The sequence below is a fragment of the Periophthalmus magnuspinnatus genome, chromosome 21 (assembly GCF_009829125.3).
Source record: "Periophthalmus magnuspinnatus isolate fPerMag1 chromosome 21, fPerMag1.2.pri, whole genome shotgun sequence".
NCBI classification, from domain to species: domain Eukaryota; kingdom Metazoa; phylum Chordata; class Actinopteri; order Gobiiformes; family Gobiidae; genus Periophthalmus; species Periophthalmus magnuspinnatus.
The window spans coordinates 3442676-3459215 of record NC_047146.1 but is presented as its reverse complement, the minus strand read 5'-3'; the positions used below and the strand labels follow the sequence as shown (position 1 = coordinate 3459215).

General features: G+C 42.9%; 1 protein-coding gene across 1 annotated transcript in view; it reads left to right on the top strand.

Annotated features, from left to right (window-relative positions):
* col18a1a (collagen type XVIII alpha 1 chain a) overlaps positions 1 to 16540 on the top strand; it is a 107160-nt gene that overhangs the window by 56859 nt on the left and 33761 nt on the right. The window contains 5 exon segments of the mRNA XM_055230588.1: positions 3471 to 3760; positions 3931 to 4182; positions 9903 to 9986; positions 10816 to 10875; positions 15715 to 15784. Of these exon segments, the coding sequence (XP_055086563.1) occupies positions 3471 to 3760; positions 3931 to 4182; positions 9903 to 9986; positions 10816 to 10875; positions 15715 to 15784 (756 nt within the window).

Here is a 16540-nt window from a genome sequence, read left to right as displayed (position 1 = left end):
AGACTTTGTTAAAATGAGACTTTGATAAAATGAGACTTTGATAAAATAAGACTTTGTTAAAATGAGGTTTTGTTACGTCCAGACAAATATAATAATCTGACTCTGTCTCTGTCGGAGCATCTGTCGTGGAAAATCCCAACTGTGAGGTCAGCTGTTGGTCCCAAAACATGTCCTCTCTCGTCACCCTGTGCAGTTCAAAGCTTCCCTCGGAGTTAAAGGTCATACATTACGCAAAAAATGACTCTGTGAAGTTTTTAGTTTTGTTATAAAGTTGTTACCTCATCAAAAACATATCTGGAGTTATGTTTTGTTTCATTAGATCAGAAAATAGTGTGATACGGGCCCTTTAAACGGAGTCAGACACACAGGATATAGGGGGACGGGAGGGCATCTGACACACAGGGATATAAATTTCAAATGCTGAGAGATTAGGACAGTTGCCGTAGTGATTGAAAATGAAAACAAAACCATCTAAATGGCGAAAGTCTTCAAAATGTTGCATATAACAGGAAGATGAAACCCATAAATAGCAGAATGGGAGGGCATCTGACACATAGAGACATACAGCAGGATGGGAGGGCATCTGACACATGCATTAGGTCAGATATTTCTCCCTAAACACCTCTTCACTCCGCTCTGTCGTCTTTGGATCAAAAGTCTCAGATGTTGATGTAAAACAAAGCTGTGCAGGTGCATGGTCCCCACGGCGCAGCAGGATGGGGCCAGTCACGCAGCTGCGTCGCGGGGCCCTCTGCACATGTCCCACACAGAGGAGGCCCCCGGGAGAGGAGCTCAGGTCAGATTAAACACGGGCTTTGCGGGAGGATGCGCCGGTCACAATGGGACAGCAGGGGGCGTGTCTGATTAAAATTAAAAAATATTTCACATGTCAGTCATCGTCGCTGAGGTCACGGTCCCACTGGTGCAGGGGGATTGTATCACTGATATATTAGAAGGCCTAGATACGCCGTTACCGTGGGAAACGTGGCGGCCATCTTGTGAGTGGAACAAGACGGTCGCATGGTCAAACGGTCACATCGCTTTTACACCGCCAACCCGTGGGTCAGTGGATCTGTCCTGTCTCGAACTGTAAATCTCATTATTACTTAAAAAGCTATGAAAAAAAAACACTGACTTCCCGTTAAACTGCATTTCTGTCCGAGTTTGTCAAAGAATCACAACGTACAGACGTATGGGAGGAGATAGGGGGTAGGTGAACTGACATTTTCTGCGCTCCAAATGCAGGACAATACAAGGTACATACATTCTGCGATTATTTCTACAAACGTGAAAAGTTTTGTCATCATTTGTGATCTTTACTTCAGCTTAAGACACATCTGTGGTCAGGGGTATGGACTTAAAAGCTGCCGTATTTTCCGGAGTATAAGTCGCACTTTTTTGCATAGTTTGGTCGGGGGTGCGACTTATACTCAGATGCGATTTATATGTGAAGTATGTTTTTTTTTTCTTCATTATTATGCATTTTTTGGCTGGTGCGACTTATACTCCAGTGCGACTTATACTCCGGAGCGACTTATACTCCAGAACGACTTATACTCCGGGGCGACTTATACTCCAGAACGACTTATACTCCGGAGCGACTTATACTCCAGAACGACTTATACTCCGGGGCGACTTATACTCCAGAACGACTTATACTCCGGAGCGACTTATACTCCGGAGCGACTTATACTCCGGGGCGACTTATACTCCAGTGTGACTTATACTCCAGTGTGACTTATACTCCAGTGCGACTTATACTCCAGAACAACTTATACTCCGGAGCGACTTATACTCCAGAACGACTTATACTCCGGGGCGACTTATACTCCAGAACGACTTATACTCCGGAGCGACTTATACTCCAGAACGACTTATACTCCGGGGCGACTTATACTCCAGTGTGACTTATACTCCAGTGTGACTTATACTCCAGAGCGACTTATACTCAGATGCGATTTATATGTGAAGTATGGTTTTTTTTCTTCATTATTATGCATTTTTTGGCTGGTGCGACTTATACTCCGGAGAGACTTATACTCCAGTGTGACTTATACTCGGATGTTGGTATCGGTGCAGGAAAGCCCATATGGGACCACCCTTAGTCCCGTTCTGTCCTTGGATGTCTCAGTCTGTTGGATTATTTAACTAGTTTCAGTTTTAGTGCAAATAAAACCCATTTGCTCAGTCCCGAGGCAGTGGACATTTTGGACGTCTTGGACATCTTCAAGGTTCTGGCTCCTCTCCAGAGCTGCTGTACTCTTCTGCGCTCATGAGTTTGTGCTCTGTGGTTTTCTCGTAAAAGGAAACAGCTGTTTACACTGGAGCTGGTCTTTATGAAGCAGGCAGTTTCCTATTTTGTTTTTAAATCATGTCAGTAGCTCATATTGTCGCTGTGTCGTTGGGCAATACACTTTGTCTCTGTTAGTCTCTGCCGTTGAACGTGTTTTGTGAACGACGCACTTGTCCATCCCTCCTCACTGTCCCATGTGTCCCACCCGGTCTCGTCCAATCAGAGTCCTGCTTGCTGCCCTGTCCCGTCCCTCTGTTTTAAAACCTCCAGTCCACTGAGCAAAAGACACAACATCACAACACCACAGTAGTGCGGAGATGCGTATCCATGGGTTTCAGAATGATCAGACTAATATACCGCAGTTGCCGTGGTGATTAACGATTCAAAACAAAATATGAAAAAGGGAAAAAGTCTTATAACAGAAAGCTGAAACCCAGAGGAGGAAACGTTTAAACAAAAAGGCTGGAGACTTGTACCTCCAGCATTTTAGACATTATTTCCATTAAAGCTGCATTACGTAACTTTTCTGGAGGAATTTCTGACACCTTGCTTGTTATCGCTTCGCTTGGAATGTTCCGCAGTGTGGCATTTTAATTATTGAGTCGAATTTATTCAACTACGGATGCTTTTGTCGCTAAAAAAAAGGAATCGCAGGGGAAAAAGTAGCCTCTCTGTAGATCATTCCATCGCCACGGAGACGACACACCTTCCACCAGGAAAGTTACAGAGTGCGTCTTTAAAATTGACATTCAGAAATATTTAGTGGGTTCATTTTTGGTGAATTTTCCAACCCAAAATTAGCCACGATTTTCACATTTCGCAGTTTATCTTCTTAAAAAGTGATAGGACTGTACAGAGCTGTTAGGTGTGATGTCACTTCCGGGTTCCACTGATGATGTCACTTCCGGGTTCCACTGATGATGTCACTTCCGGGTCCCCACTGATGACGTCACTTCCGGGTCCAGGACAGACAGCGGTGTGGCAAAATGTAAAAGAGCCAGAAGAGCTGCCAAGTCGGACCCGGAAGTGACATCATCGGCGGGACCAGGAAGTGACATCATCAGTGGAACCCGGAAGTGACATCATCATAATTGACCAAACTCTACTGCTCAGTGGACTTTTGGTTTAATCCCGCGCGAGTTTATTTTTCTAATCCGTCTTTTTCTCTCGTTTCCAGAGGACAGTGGCGTCACTCTGCTGCAGCTGATCGGAGACCCTCCTCCCGACGAAATCTCGCGGGAGTTCGGCCCGGACAACACGCCCGGATACGTGTTTGGGCCCAACGCTAACACGGGACAGCTGGCACGCGCGCACTTGCCCAGTCCGTTCCACCGTAACTTCGCCCTCCTCTTCCACGTCAAACCCACCACGGACCGTGCGGGGGTGGTCTTCTCCGTCATCGATACCCAACAAAGGCTCGTGTATCTGGGCGTCAAACTGTCTGAAGTCCAGGGCAACAACCAGGAGGTAAACAACTCATCTAAACACAACGGAGCACTTCCTGTATTACCACATGATGACATCACAAAGTGGTTTTCTGTTTGCAGGCTTTGTGTGTGAAACTAGCGTAACACAGGTGCTTTAAACTCTCTTGATTCAACACTGCGCTGATGCCACCTTCTCGTTTTTTTCCGTAGGTGATCCTGTTCTACTCGGAGCCGGGAGCAGAGCGGAGCGTCGAGGCGGCCCGGTTCCCCGTCCCGTCTCTGAAGAACGTGTGGACGCGCTTCGCCGTGGCCGTGGACGAGGACAGAGTCAAGTTTTACCTGAACTGTGACCTGGAGCCTCAGGTGATCCGCATGGAGAGGAGCCCGGATCTGATGGAACTGGAGCCCGGAGCCGGAGTGTTTGTGGGACAGGCCGGAGGAGCCGACAAGGACAAGTTTGTGGTCAGTTACGTCGCATCAAGTCTGTCTGTTTGGAATCTCATTTGAATCGTTTTTTTAGCTTTTTTGTGTAGCTTTTCTGGTGAGTTTGGACCTCTAGAGCAGGGGCCAAAAAAAATAAAAACTGAGACAAATTAATGGGACAAACTTTACTGAAAAATTGACTGCACCTGATCTGGAATATTTGACCTGTTCATATGGAAAAAGAAACTTAACCCTTTAAGGACTGAGCGCAGTTTAGATCATTATATCTCGTCTAGACTTTTATTCTGTTTTTAGCCATAAAAATCATCTAAAGTATCAGAATTTACTGCATTTTTTCACACAACTACCTCTATTTTACACATCCATCTGTATTTTTTCTGTGACGCATTGAATAAGTGACTGGGGGAATCCCGGCGGCTCCTGCGCTCTGATTGGTCGTCTAAGCACATGACCGTAATGATAGTGACATATTTAAAGAGCCCCTCTGCTTTGAGACGCCGTTTGGATTTACGTAAAGCACAATTGGTTGCGGCGTTACGGTAATGGAAAGTCCACAACCGCGAGTCTATCGGCGTCGTTAGCATCCGACGCTACAGGGTTAAGTTTTGCTTAAACACAAACAGAGAAATTAAGTTTGAAATAAAAGACACATCAGTAGGATTCATTCATTTTTTAAATAAATAAAATAAATTATGTCTCTCTGTAGTAATTAATTTGGCTGAGGTGACTATTAGCTTGGACGCTAATGAGTGTCAACAGAAAAGGAGGGGCACTCGCCGGTTTTGACTTTGTGCCAGCGTATTAGCAAAGCATTCTGGGATTTGTAGTATTAATGGTACATGCGTCACACACCAGCGGGCAGCTCTAACACACATTTGATATGATCTCACGGGCCAAATATAATTACGCCGCGGGCCAGATTTGGCCCCCGGGCCTGAGTTTGACGTACATGCTCTAGTGTGTTTCCATGGAAATGTTCTTCTTTGCCTGTTATGTTTCACAGTACGGCATTAAACTTGTCTCTCTTGCATTAATTCAATTTCAGTTCAGTTAGTGCTGGCGCGACTCTCCACAGATGAGACCTGTCACTAGGACTGGTAGCGTCACCAGCTGTTCTCCATGGAGGTCGACCTGTTTAATGCCGCACTGTGGAACACTCCAGATAAAGCAGTAACATCTCCACAAAGCCGAGCAGCAGGAGAATCATCTGAAGTTTCAAGCTGAAGCTCTGAGTTTAAATGTGTCTGTTTAAGTGCAGAGCCATTAGCTGACCTTTGACCTTTAGGCTGGGGTCATGGGAAATTGAGTTTTCAGTTAAATGATCCTCGCTCAGTTTGAACAAAGTCTAAATATTTAGGTCTCATGAAGTGGTTGTCCAGGCCTGAAGTATGTGTCTGCTCTGAGGCGTCGGCGCCTCACACACGACATTTAAAGAAAAAAGGACTTTTTAAAGCACTTTGGAAAATATGAAGAGTTTATCAGGTCACACGAACTGAGCCTGTGTCCAGAGCCGTAACCTGCAGAAAACGAGCAAAGAGAATAAAGGACATTAATGAATATATCATCAAAAAAATACAACGAAATTTAAAGACCTGATGGATTATAGGAGCAATTTATGTATAAATTTAAGAATAAACAATTTATGTATAAAATTATGTATAAAACTAAGAATAAAGAATTATGTATAAATGTATGTATAAAATTAATAATAAACAGTTATGTATAAAATTATGTATAAAATTAAGAATAAAAAAGTATAAATTTATGTATAAAATTAAGAATAAAAAATTATGTATAAAATTATGTATAAAATTAAGAATAAAAAATTATGTATAAAATTATGTATAAAATTAAGAATAAAAAATTATGTATAAAATTATGTATAAAATTAAGAATAAAAAATTATGTATAAAATTATGTATAAAATTAAGAATAAAAAATTATGTATAAAATTAAGAATAAAAATTATGTATAAAATTAAGAATAAAAATTATGTATAAAATTAAGAATAAAAATTATGTATAAAATTAAGAATAAACAGTTACCATTTCATATTTAAGATCTGTTTAAAAATGGAGATAGTTATAATCTTTGAGAGCATGAAGTATTTAAAAAAACAAGTGTTACAAATATAAAAGAAGATATGATATAGATGAAGATATTAAAAATATTAACGACTGTAGAACTTTGAGAACGTTTCAAAAGTTTGCATAAAAAGAAAATTATAAATGAATGTTGAATTATGTTCTTTTTTTCCAGACCTTTGTGTGTTTTGATTTGTTTCCTCGACTTAAGACAGAAACGTCTGGAAAGAAAAATAAATAACATCATAAAAGCGGCGATAATATAAACACACGAGCAGAAAACAGAGCGGGAAAGATTTAACGTCACTTTACGGATTTAAACGACGGGAAAAAGTTGCTGTAATTTCTCATCTTCACTGGGAATTTCATTATAAAACATGTTCAAGAGTTCAAAAAGTGCATTTATCAAAACGCTTTGAGATGAAACGGGGGTCGGGGTTGCCAGATAGTGAGATATGACCCGGGTTGCCACATAAGTCGAGTTTTCCGTGTCGGATTTTGTCCCAGACTCAAAGGGGCAGTGTTCGGAGACGGGGGAAGTCCGTGTCGTTATGAAAGAGTTTTTAGAGATAAGATCCACGTCTGCGCTGTGAGGTCATGTCTGAAAATGTGTGACAAACGCTTTGAAACGCAGCCAGATTATAATAAAACTGATGTAAATGTGCGCGCCCCGAAGCCAGAGGGTCGCAGGTTCAGTTCAGACACGACGAGCGGGTTTTATGTGTGGGGTTTGCATGTTCTGTCTGTGTCAGAGTGGGTTTACTCTGGACTAAACCAGGACTAAACCAGGACTAAACCAGGACTAAACCAGGACTAAACCAGGACTGAACCAGGACTGAACCAGGACTAAACCAGGACTAAACCAGGACTAAACGAGGACTAAACCAGGACTAAACCAGGAATAAACCAGGACTAAACCAGGACTAAAACAGGACGAAAGGAGGACTAAACCAGGACTAAAGCAGGACTAAACCAGGACTAAAGGAGGACTAAACCAGGACTAAACCAGGACTAAACCAGGACTAAACCAGGACTAAACCAGGACTAAACGAGGACTAAACCAGGACTAAACCAGGAATAAACCAGGACTAAACCAGGACTAAACCAGGGCTAAACCAGGACTAAACCAGGACTAAACCAGGACTAAACGAGGACTAAACCAGGACTAAACCAGGAATAAACCAGGACTAAACCAGGACTAAACCAGGGCTAAACCAGGACTAAACCAGGGCTAAACCAGGACTAAACCAGGGCTAAACCAGGACTAAACCAGGACTAAACCAGGACTAAACCAGGACTAAACCAGGACTAAAGGAGGACTAAAGGAGGACTAAACCAGGACTAAACCAGGGCTAAACCAGGACTAAAAGAGGACTAAACCAGGACTAAACCAGGACTAAACCAGGACTAAACCAGGACTAAAACAGGACGAAAGGAGGACTAAACCAGGACTAAAGCAGGACTAAACCAGGACTAAAGGAGGACTAAACCAGGACTAAAGGAGGACTAAACCATGACTAAACCAGGACTAAAGCAGGACTAAACCAGGACTAAACCAGGACTAAAGGAGGACTAAACCAGGACTAAACCAGGACTAAACCAGGACTAAACCAGGACTAAACCAGGACTAAACCAGGACTAAACGAGGACTAAACCAGGACTAAACCAGGAATAAACCAGGACTAAACCAGGACTAAACCAGGGCTAAACCAGGACTAAACCAGGACTAAACCAGGACTAAACCAGGACTAAACGAGGACTAAACCAGGACTAAACCAGGAATAAACCAGGACTAAACCAGGACTAAACCAGGGCTAAACCAGGACTAAACCAGGGCTAAACCAGGACTAAACCAGGGCTAAACCAGGACTAAACCAGGACTAAACCAGGACTAAACCAGGACTAAAGGAGGACTAAACCAGGACTAAAGGAGGACTAAAGGAGGACTAAACCAGGACTAAACCAGGGCTAAACCAGGACTAAAAGAGGACTAAACCAGGACTAAACCAGGACTAAACCAGGACTAAACCAGGACTAAAACAGGACGAAAGGAGGACTAAACCAGGACTAAAGCAGGACTAAACCAGGACTAAAGGAGGACTAAACCAGGACTAAAGCAGGACTAAACCAGGACTAAAGGAGGACTAAACCAGGACTAAAGGAGGACTAAAGGAGGACTAAAGGAGGACTAAAAAAGGACTAAACCATGACTAAACCAGGACTAAAGGAGGACTAAACCAGGACTAAACCAGGACTAAACCAGGACTAAAGGAGGACTAAAGGAGGACTAAAGCAGGACTAAACCAGGACTAAACCAGGACTAAAGGAGGACTAAACCAGGACTAAACCAGGACTAAACCAGGACTAAAGCAGGACTAAAGCAGGACTAAAGCAGGACTAAACCAGGACTAAAGGAGGACTAAAGGAGGACTAAAGGAGGACTAAAGCAGGACTAAAGCAGGACTAAACCAGGACTAAACCAAGACTAAAGGAGGACTAAACCAGGATTAAATCAGGACTAAAGGAGGACTAAAGGAGGACTAAACCAGGACTAAACCAGGACTAAACCAGGACTAAAGGAGGACTAAACCAGGACTAAACCAGGACTAAAGGAGGACTAAAGGAGGACTAAACCAGGACTAAACCAGGACTAAACCAGGACTAAAGGAGGACTAAACCAGGATTAAACCAGGACTAAACCAGGGCTAAACCAGGACTAAAAGAGGACTAAACCAGGACTAAACCAGGACTAAACCAGGACTAAACCAGGACTAAACCAGGACTAAAGCAGGACTAAACCAGGACTAAAGGAGGACTAAACCAGGACTAAACCAGGACTAAAGCAGGACTAAAGCAGGACTAAACCAGGACTAAACCAGGACTAAAGCAGGACTAAAGCAGGACTAAAGCAGGACTAAAGCAGGACTAAACCAGGACTAAACCAGGACTAAAGGAGGACTAAAGCAGGACTAAACCAGGACTAAACCAGGACTAAACCAGGACTAAACCAAGACTAAAGGAGGACTAAACCAGGATTAAATCAGGACTAAAGGAGGACTAAAGGAGGACTAAACCAGGATTAAACCAGGACTAAACCAGGACTAAAGGAGGACTAAACCAGGACTAAACCAGGACTAAACCAGGACTAAAGGAGGACTAAACCAGGACTAAACCAGGACTAAACCAGGACTAAAGCAGGACTAAACCAGGACTAAACCAGGACTAAAGGAGGACTAAAGCAGGACTAAACCGGGACTAAACCAGGACTAAACCAGGACTAAACCAAGACTAAAGGAGGACTAAACCAGGATTAAACCAGGATTAAACCAGGACTAAACCAGGACTAAACCAGGACTAAACCAGGACTAAACCAGGACTAAAGGAGGATTAAACCAGGACTAAGCAACAACAAGTAGAAAAGTCAAAGAGTTTAAATCAGTTCATCATCAGGATCATTTTTCCTCTGACTCTGACACTTTAGTCTCAAAATCTCACTGATTCTGTGGATGTTCTTCAGACACTTTGAATTCACTTTTTCCTCTCGTGCTGTAAAACTCATCAGAACAACTCTCTCATGTTCACTGAGCTGCAGACTTATGTATGTTTATATTTATTTATAATGTTTATAATGAACTCTTGTGTTTGCACATCCAGGGTGTGATCAGTGAACTGCGGATCGTGGGAGACCCCAGAGCAGCAGAGAGACAGTGTGAGGAGGACGAGGACGACTCTGATATGGTAAAAACAAACGGATTGTATAAATATGATAATGATATATGATAATATGATAAATGATAATATATATATGATAATACTTCAGTTACACTTTAAGACTGAACCTAATAATCACACTGGAAGAAAAAGAGAAATGTATGAAAGAGCCAGGCTTTAGTGATGATTTAGACAAGACCAGGACTAAAGCAGGACTAAAGCAGGACTAAACCAGGACTAAACCAGGGCTAAACCAGGGCTAAACCAGGACTAAAGCAGGACTAAACCAGGACTAAACCAGGGCTAAACCAGGGCTAAACCAGGACTAAAGCAGGACTAAAGCAGGACTAAAGCAGGACTAAAGCAGGACTAAACCAGGGCTAAACCAGGTCTAAACCAGGACTAAAGCAGGACTAAAGCAGGACTAAACCAGGACTAAACCAGGTCTAACCCTCAGTGGCTTGTGCTCTGCTTCTTGCGCCCCCTGCTGTTTAGTTTTGTCCTTACAGATGGCTTCTTTTCCTGGTAGAACATCTGGACCTGGGTCTAACTCTGGACCTGCGCCGGTGGGTGGTCTGACCACCAGGGGGCAGCGTTCTTTCCTCTCTCTGTGTAAACAAAGCCAAATGTTTACTTTGGTCCAACAGCAGGGGGCGCACGTCCAGAGTCAATGACCCTTAAACTGACCAGGAAACCATTTCAAATGATTCAAAGTCTGGCTCTGAAAGAAAGTGCCGCCATTTAATCTAGAAAATCACAGTCTATTCTCTAAAGACGGAGAGAAACGGTATCGAGTATCGAGTCTATTTCTTAGTATCGAGTTTGAAATTAAAGACAGTGTGTGTTTTTTGTTCAGGCGTCTGGAGAGGGAAGCGGCTACGGCTCAACGAGAAGAGACGGAAAAGTGCCATTTATGGTAAGAAACTAAAGAAATCACAAAATACTTCTACTACTACTAATAATACTACGACTATTACTACTTTACTTTACTTTACTAAATCTACAAGAGTCCATTTTCATAACACAGGACCTTTAAACTTTATATTCACATGTTTTCAGTCTCATACAGACGTGTACTTGCCGTGTACTTGCCGTGTACTTGCCGTGTACTTGCCGTGTACTTGCCGTGTACTTGTTGGTCTTTATAAACAGGCTCAGCAGGGACGGGCCCGGTTTGTCCTGGGACGGGCCCGGTTGGTCCTGGGACGGGCCCGGTTGGTCCTGGGACTCCACTGAGCGTCTGGAAAGGTTCTGTGTAAAACGAATGCATTTTTCTTGGTTTAGACCTCGTATAGTCCTGGATAAGACCTCATTTAGTCCTGGTTTAGTCCCACTTAAGGCCCCAGACCGTTTTGGTTTTCACTTTTGAAGTTTGTCCTGCTCCTCTGTGTCTCATCACAGTTTAATCTGATGAAACTTTAGACCTGCTTTAATGAAACTGAAGGAAAATCCACCAAAGTCACTGAAGGTCGAACCAGGACTGAACCAGGACTGAACCTGGACTGAACCGGGACTGAACCGGGATTGAACCGGGACTGAACCGGGACTGAACCGGGACTGAACCGGGACTGAACCAGGGACTAAACCAGGACCACAGGGACATTTTGGACATTCGATAATAAACTTAATTTGAACGACAGACTGGCTCCACATCGCCTTATAATTATGTTTAATGGTGAGATTTGGTGAGATTTGGTGAGATTTTATGAGATTTGGTGGATTTCCGGTGAGTGGTTGTGGTAAATCATAGTTTGATTTTGATGTCGGGTTTATTTTCTTCAAAATAAAAGACTGAAGGTGTCGCACATTTTAGATGTTTGGTTTAGTTTTGGTGTAGTTTTTATCACTTTTTTTGTTTTTTTACACTGTTTTATTTCACAGTTGGTTGATTCTCCCATAAACGGGCAGGTTTGTGGTTTGATCTCAGTCTGAGCTCAGAGCCTTTGTGTCATTGGGCAAGTCTCCCGTTTCCTGAAGCATTTGACCCCAGCCCCACAAAACTGCTCTTCTCTCTCCATCTCTTACACTTTCTCTCCTGCTCCTCTTTTCTTTCTTTACTACTGTTTATCCCACTTCTCTCCCTCTCTTTTCTTTTCTCTCTCTCATCTCTCCCGTCCTCTCTCCATCCCTCCTTCCCCCTCTCTCTCACTCTCCCCTCTCTCTCTCTCCCTTTCTCGCTCTCTTTCTGTCTCTCTCTCTGTCCTCTCCCCTCTCTCTCCCTTTCTCGCTCTCTTTCTTTCTGTCTTTCTCTCTCTCCCTCCCTCTTTCTCTCTCTCCCCCATCTCTTTCTCTTTCTTTCTCTCTCTCCCTCTTTCTCTTGCTTGCTTTCTTCCTCTCTCTCCCTCTCTCTCTCTCCTTTCCTCCTCTCCCTCCCCCTCTCTCCCACCCCCCTCTCTTTACCTCCCCCTCTCTCTCTCCCTTTCTCCCTCCCTCCCCCTCTCTCTCTCTCTCTCTCCTGATTACAGTGTTCATTTTTAAAACAGATGTACGTTTTCGTTTCATCCACGTCGCTTCGGGCTGATTTTCACTTCCTCTCCTCCCTCCTCCTTCTCCTCTTTTTCCTTCCCCCTCCACTCTCTCCCTCTTCCCTACCTCCCTCTTTCTCCCTCCCTTCTATCTCTCCCACTCTCTCTGTCCTTCTCCAACCCTCTTCTCTGCTCGTCTCCCTTTCTCCTTGTCTCTCCCGGTATGACTCTCTCCTTCTCTCTCTTCTCTTATCTCTGTCCATCCTTTTGCTCTCTCTCTCCCTCTCTTTCCTCTTCCTCCTCCTCTCCCTCCCTCCTCGTCCATCCTACTCTCTTCCTTCTCTCTCTCCTCGCTGCCTCTCATTTTCTCTGTCCATTCTTTCCACTCTCTCTCTCTCCCTCCTCTTCTCTCTGTGCCCCTCCTCCCTCTCTCTCTCCCTCTCTCTTGTCGTCTGTCAGTGATCTGTTCTTTTCTCGGGGCTTTTCCCTGTTTCATATTTAATGTGAGACTGAGTCAAATCACAGGCTGTAAACGCCGCTCTCTCATTTACACAAGGATTTAGGAAGTGAAGAAGTGAAGAAGTGAAGAAGTGAAGAAGTGAAGAAGTGCACGTTCAGACGGAGAGAAAGAGAGAGAGGGGGCAGGGGGGGATGTAGAGAGAGGGGGAGGGCAGAGGGGGAGAGAGATGTAGAGAGAGAGGAGAGAGAGGGGGAGAGAGATGTAGAGAGAGAGGAGAGAGAGGGGGAGAAGAGAAGGGCAGAGAGAGAGGGGGGGAGAATGACAGAGAGAGAGATAGAGAGGGGGAGAGGGGGAGGAGAGAGGGACAGAGAGAGGGGGAGGAAAGAGAGGGACTGAGGCAGATGGGGGAGGAGAGGAACAGAGAGAGAGGGGAAGGAGAGAGCGACAGAGAGAGAGGTGGAGGAGAGAGGGACAGAGAGGGGGGGAGAGGGGCAGAGAGAGGGGGAGAAGAGAGGGACAGAGAAAGTGGGAGAGGGGGGGAGTGATGAAGAGAGGGGGAGCAAGGGAGGAGAGAGGGGCAGAGGGAGGGGGGAGAGGGAGAAGAGGAGGAAAAAAAGGAGAAAGAGAGGGGACAAGGGGGGGCAGGGGAGGAAAGAGAATAGGGAGAGACGGAGAAAGACGAGAGAGATATAGAGAGGGAGAGAAAGGAGGAGCGAAAAGAGAGAGGGAGTGAGAAAAGGGAGGTAGACAAAAGTAGAGATGGGGAGAGAGGAGGAAAGGACAAGAGAAAAGAGAGGAGAGGAGGAGCGAGAGAAGAGATGTAGAGAAAAGTATAGAGGGGGAGAGAGAGAAGGGAGAAGAAAGAGGAGGGTAAAGAGAAGAACGGCACAACAGGAGAGTGAGGAGGATAATGAGTGGAGGGGGAGAGAGGGAGGGAGGAAAAGAGGAGAGTAAAGGAGGAGAGAGGGGACACCTGGGGTCTCATGATAATCTCATGTCCTGAGCTTGTGTCCTCCCTCGTACCAGGAGTCGTGTGGTTCACATCCCTCCAGCAGAGGATATGATGAAGTACATGATGAAGTACATGATGAAGTACATGATGAAGTACATGATGAAGTACATGATGGAGTATTTGTCATAATTGTGTAGATGAAAATTCTTGACATATTTCTTGCCGTAGACGGAGAGATCCCGGATCAAATCTGTTAATGTTCAACCTCGTCCCAACCTCAGGAATTTAAGACGTTATTCCAGGGTCAACGACGACATAATAAGAAACCAGGACTTTAAAAGTACAGGGCCAAAAGTACTTCACAGAGTACTTTAAAGCCACACGTTTACTCCACTCGAGTAATATACTGTACAGTATAACAGTACTGTTACTTGAGTAAAAGTTGAGTAACTTCTATAAAAGTACAATTGTTCCAAAACATTTGAATATGAAAATATTGATTTGTATAAAAAATAAAAAATACTTATTTTACACTTACAAAAAAATGACGTGAAAGTGTAATTTTCATATTTGTTTTTGTAAAATGATATTTGTAAGTGTAAAAAATACATATTTTTATTTGGAACAATTGTACTTTCATAACTCACTTTGTACTTCTGCTTGAGTAATATTACTTTGAAGTAATGTTACTTTTACTTCTTAGTTTTAAAAAGCTTGAATCATGATTTAAAGATACACTACGTCACTTCAGTGAGTTATTGCTTTGTCTGGAATGTCCCACACTATGGCATTTTAGTTGCACATCCCCATGGAAACAAGCAGCTGAGGCCACTGAGCCAAGCTATAGATCAGATCTGTGGAGAGGGGAGCCCGGCCGCAGAGAGAGTGCACAAAAACACCTGAAATGAAACACTCTGGAGAGATTAATGTGTGTATTTAAATGCTTTACTGCGGAACATTCCAGGCAACACAAACACATCTCCATGGAGACAAACGAGGAAGACTCTGCACCAGGAAAGTTACAAAGAGCAGGGACTGTTAAATGTACTAAAGTAAGAGTAAAAATACTTCAAAATACTCAGAAGTACAAAGGAATAGTCCAAGAAATACTGTAATTTCTTGGACTATTAAGATTCACTTTTACTCAATAAAATATTACACAAATCGGAGTAAAAGTACCCTGGAGTAAAGTGAGTATTTCTTTAAAAAGTGAGTAAATGTACCTCAAACTGTCCAGTGTAATAAATGTCCACATAAATAAACTGTGACCGCTGCAGATCTCGTTTCAGAGTTTTAAGCCAAACCGTTTTCTTTGGATAAACTTTGGGGAATCACCGACGTCTTTTGCCCAAATGTGATCATGGGAAACGGGGAATCGTGTTCACGCCGCCGCAAATAAAAACAAAATATTTACAAGTCTGGAGTTTACACTGCGGAGCGGAGCCGGCCGCGCGTTTGAACAGTCGACACAAACACATTTATCAACATTTTATACACATTTTTACAGACTCCGCTTCAATTTTATGTGTTTTTCTGATCAAAAACACCTGGATTCATCGTCAAAAACAGACCTGGAGTTGTGTTTTATGACATCACAAAGTTAAAATAATCTGACGGGAGATTATTAGATTGACAACAAATACAAACAGTTTAATGAAATGTTCTATTTTACATGTTTTCGACTCGATACGTCACAGATTAAATCCTCTATTTTTGTAGTATCTGAACAGAAACCCTCTGTGGACCTTTAAAAACGCACAAACTGATCAATTATTATTCAAATGATTGGATTTTGATTTGTCTAAATTAACTCCACAGACATTTACCCATGATCCTTTGCAAACTCTTCACTGATCTGAGTTTTGTCTTGTTTTTCAGACGCCGCCTCCTCCAATAAGAGAACCCCCAGTGACCAGACCCTACGACCCCGAGACGGCCAGAGGGACAGGTACTACAAATACATGTGTATACTACTACAACTATGTGTTTATAATACTACAACTACATGTACTACAAATACATGTGTATACTACTACAACTATGTGTTTATAATACTACAACTACATGTTAAGATACTACAAATACATGTGTATACTACTACAACTATGTGTTTATAATACTACAAACCTCCAGTGACCAGACCCTACGACCCTGAGACGGCCAGAGGGACAGGTACTACAAATACATATATATATGTATATATATATACTACTACTACTACTACAACTGTGTTTATAATACTACAAACCTCCAGTGACCAGACCCTGAGACGGCCAGAGGGACAGGTACTACAAATACATGTTTATACTACTATAACTAAATAATAATAATAATAATAATAATAATAATAATAATAATAATAATAATAATAATAATAATAATAATAATAATGGCTTACACTCTTGGCCTCTCTCTACACTAGAGTCATTATTCATTCACTTCTTCACACATGGGAGTGACATGTTTATAATACATCAACTACATGTTTAGAGTACTACTACATGTTTAGTGTACTACTACATGTTCTGAATACTACTACATGTTCTGAATACTACTACATGTTCTGAATACTACTACATGTTTAGTGTACTACTACATGTTCTGAATACTACTACATGTTCTGAATACTACTACATGTTCTGAATACTACTACATGTTTAGTGTACTACTACATGTTCTGAATACTACTACATGTTCTGAATAC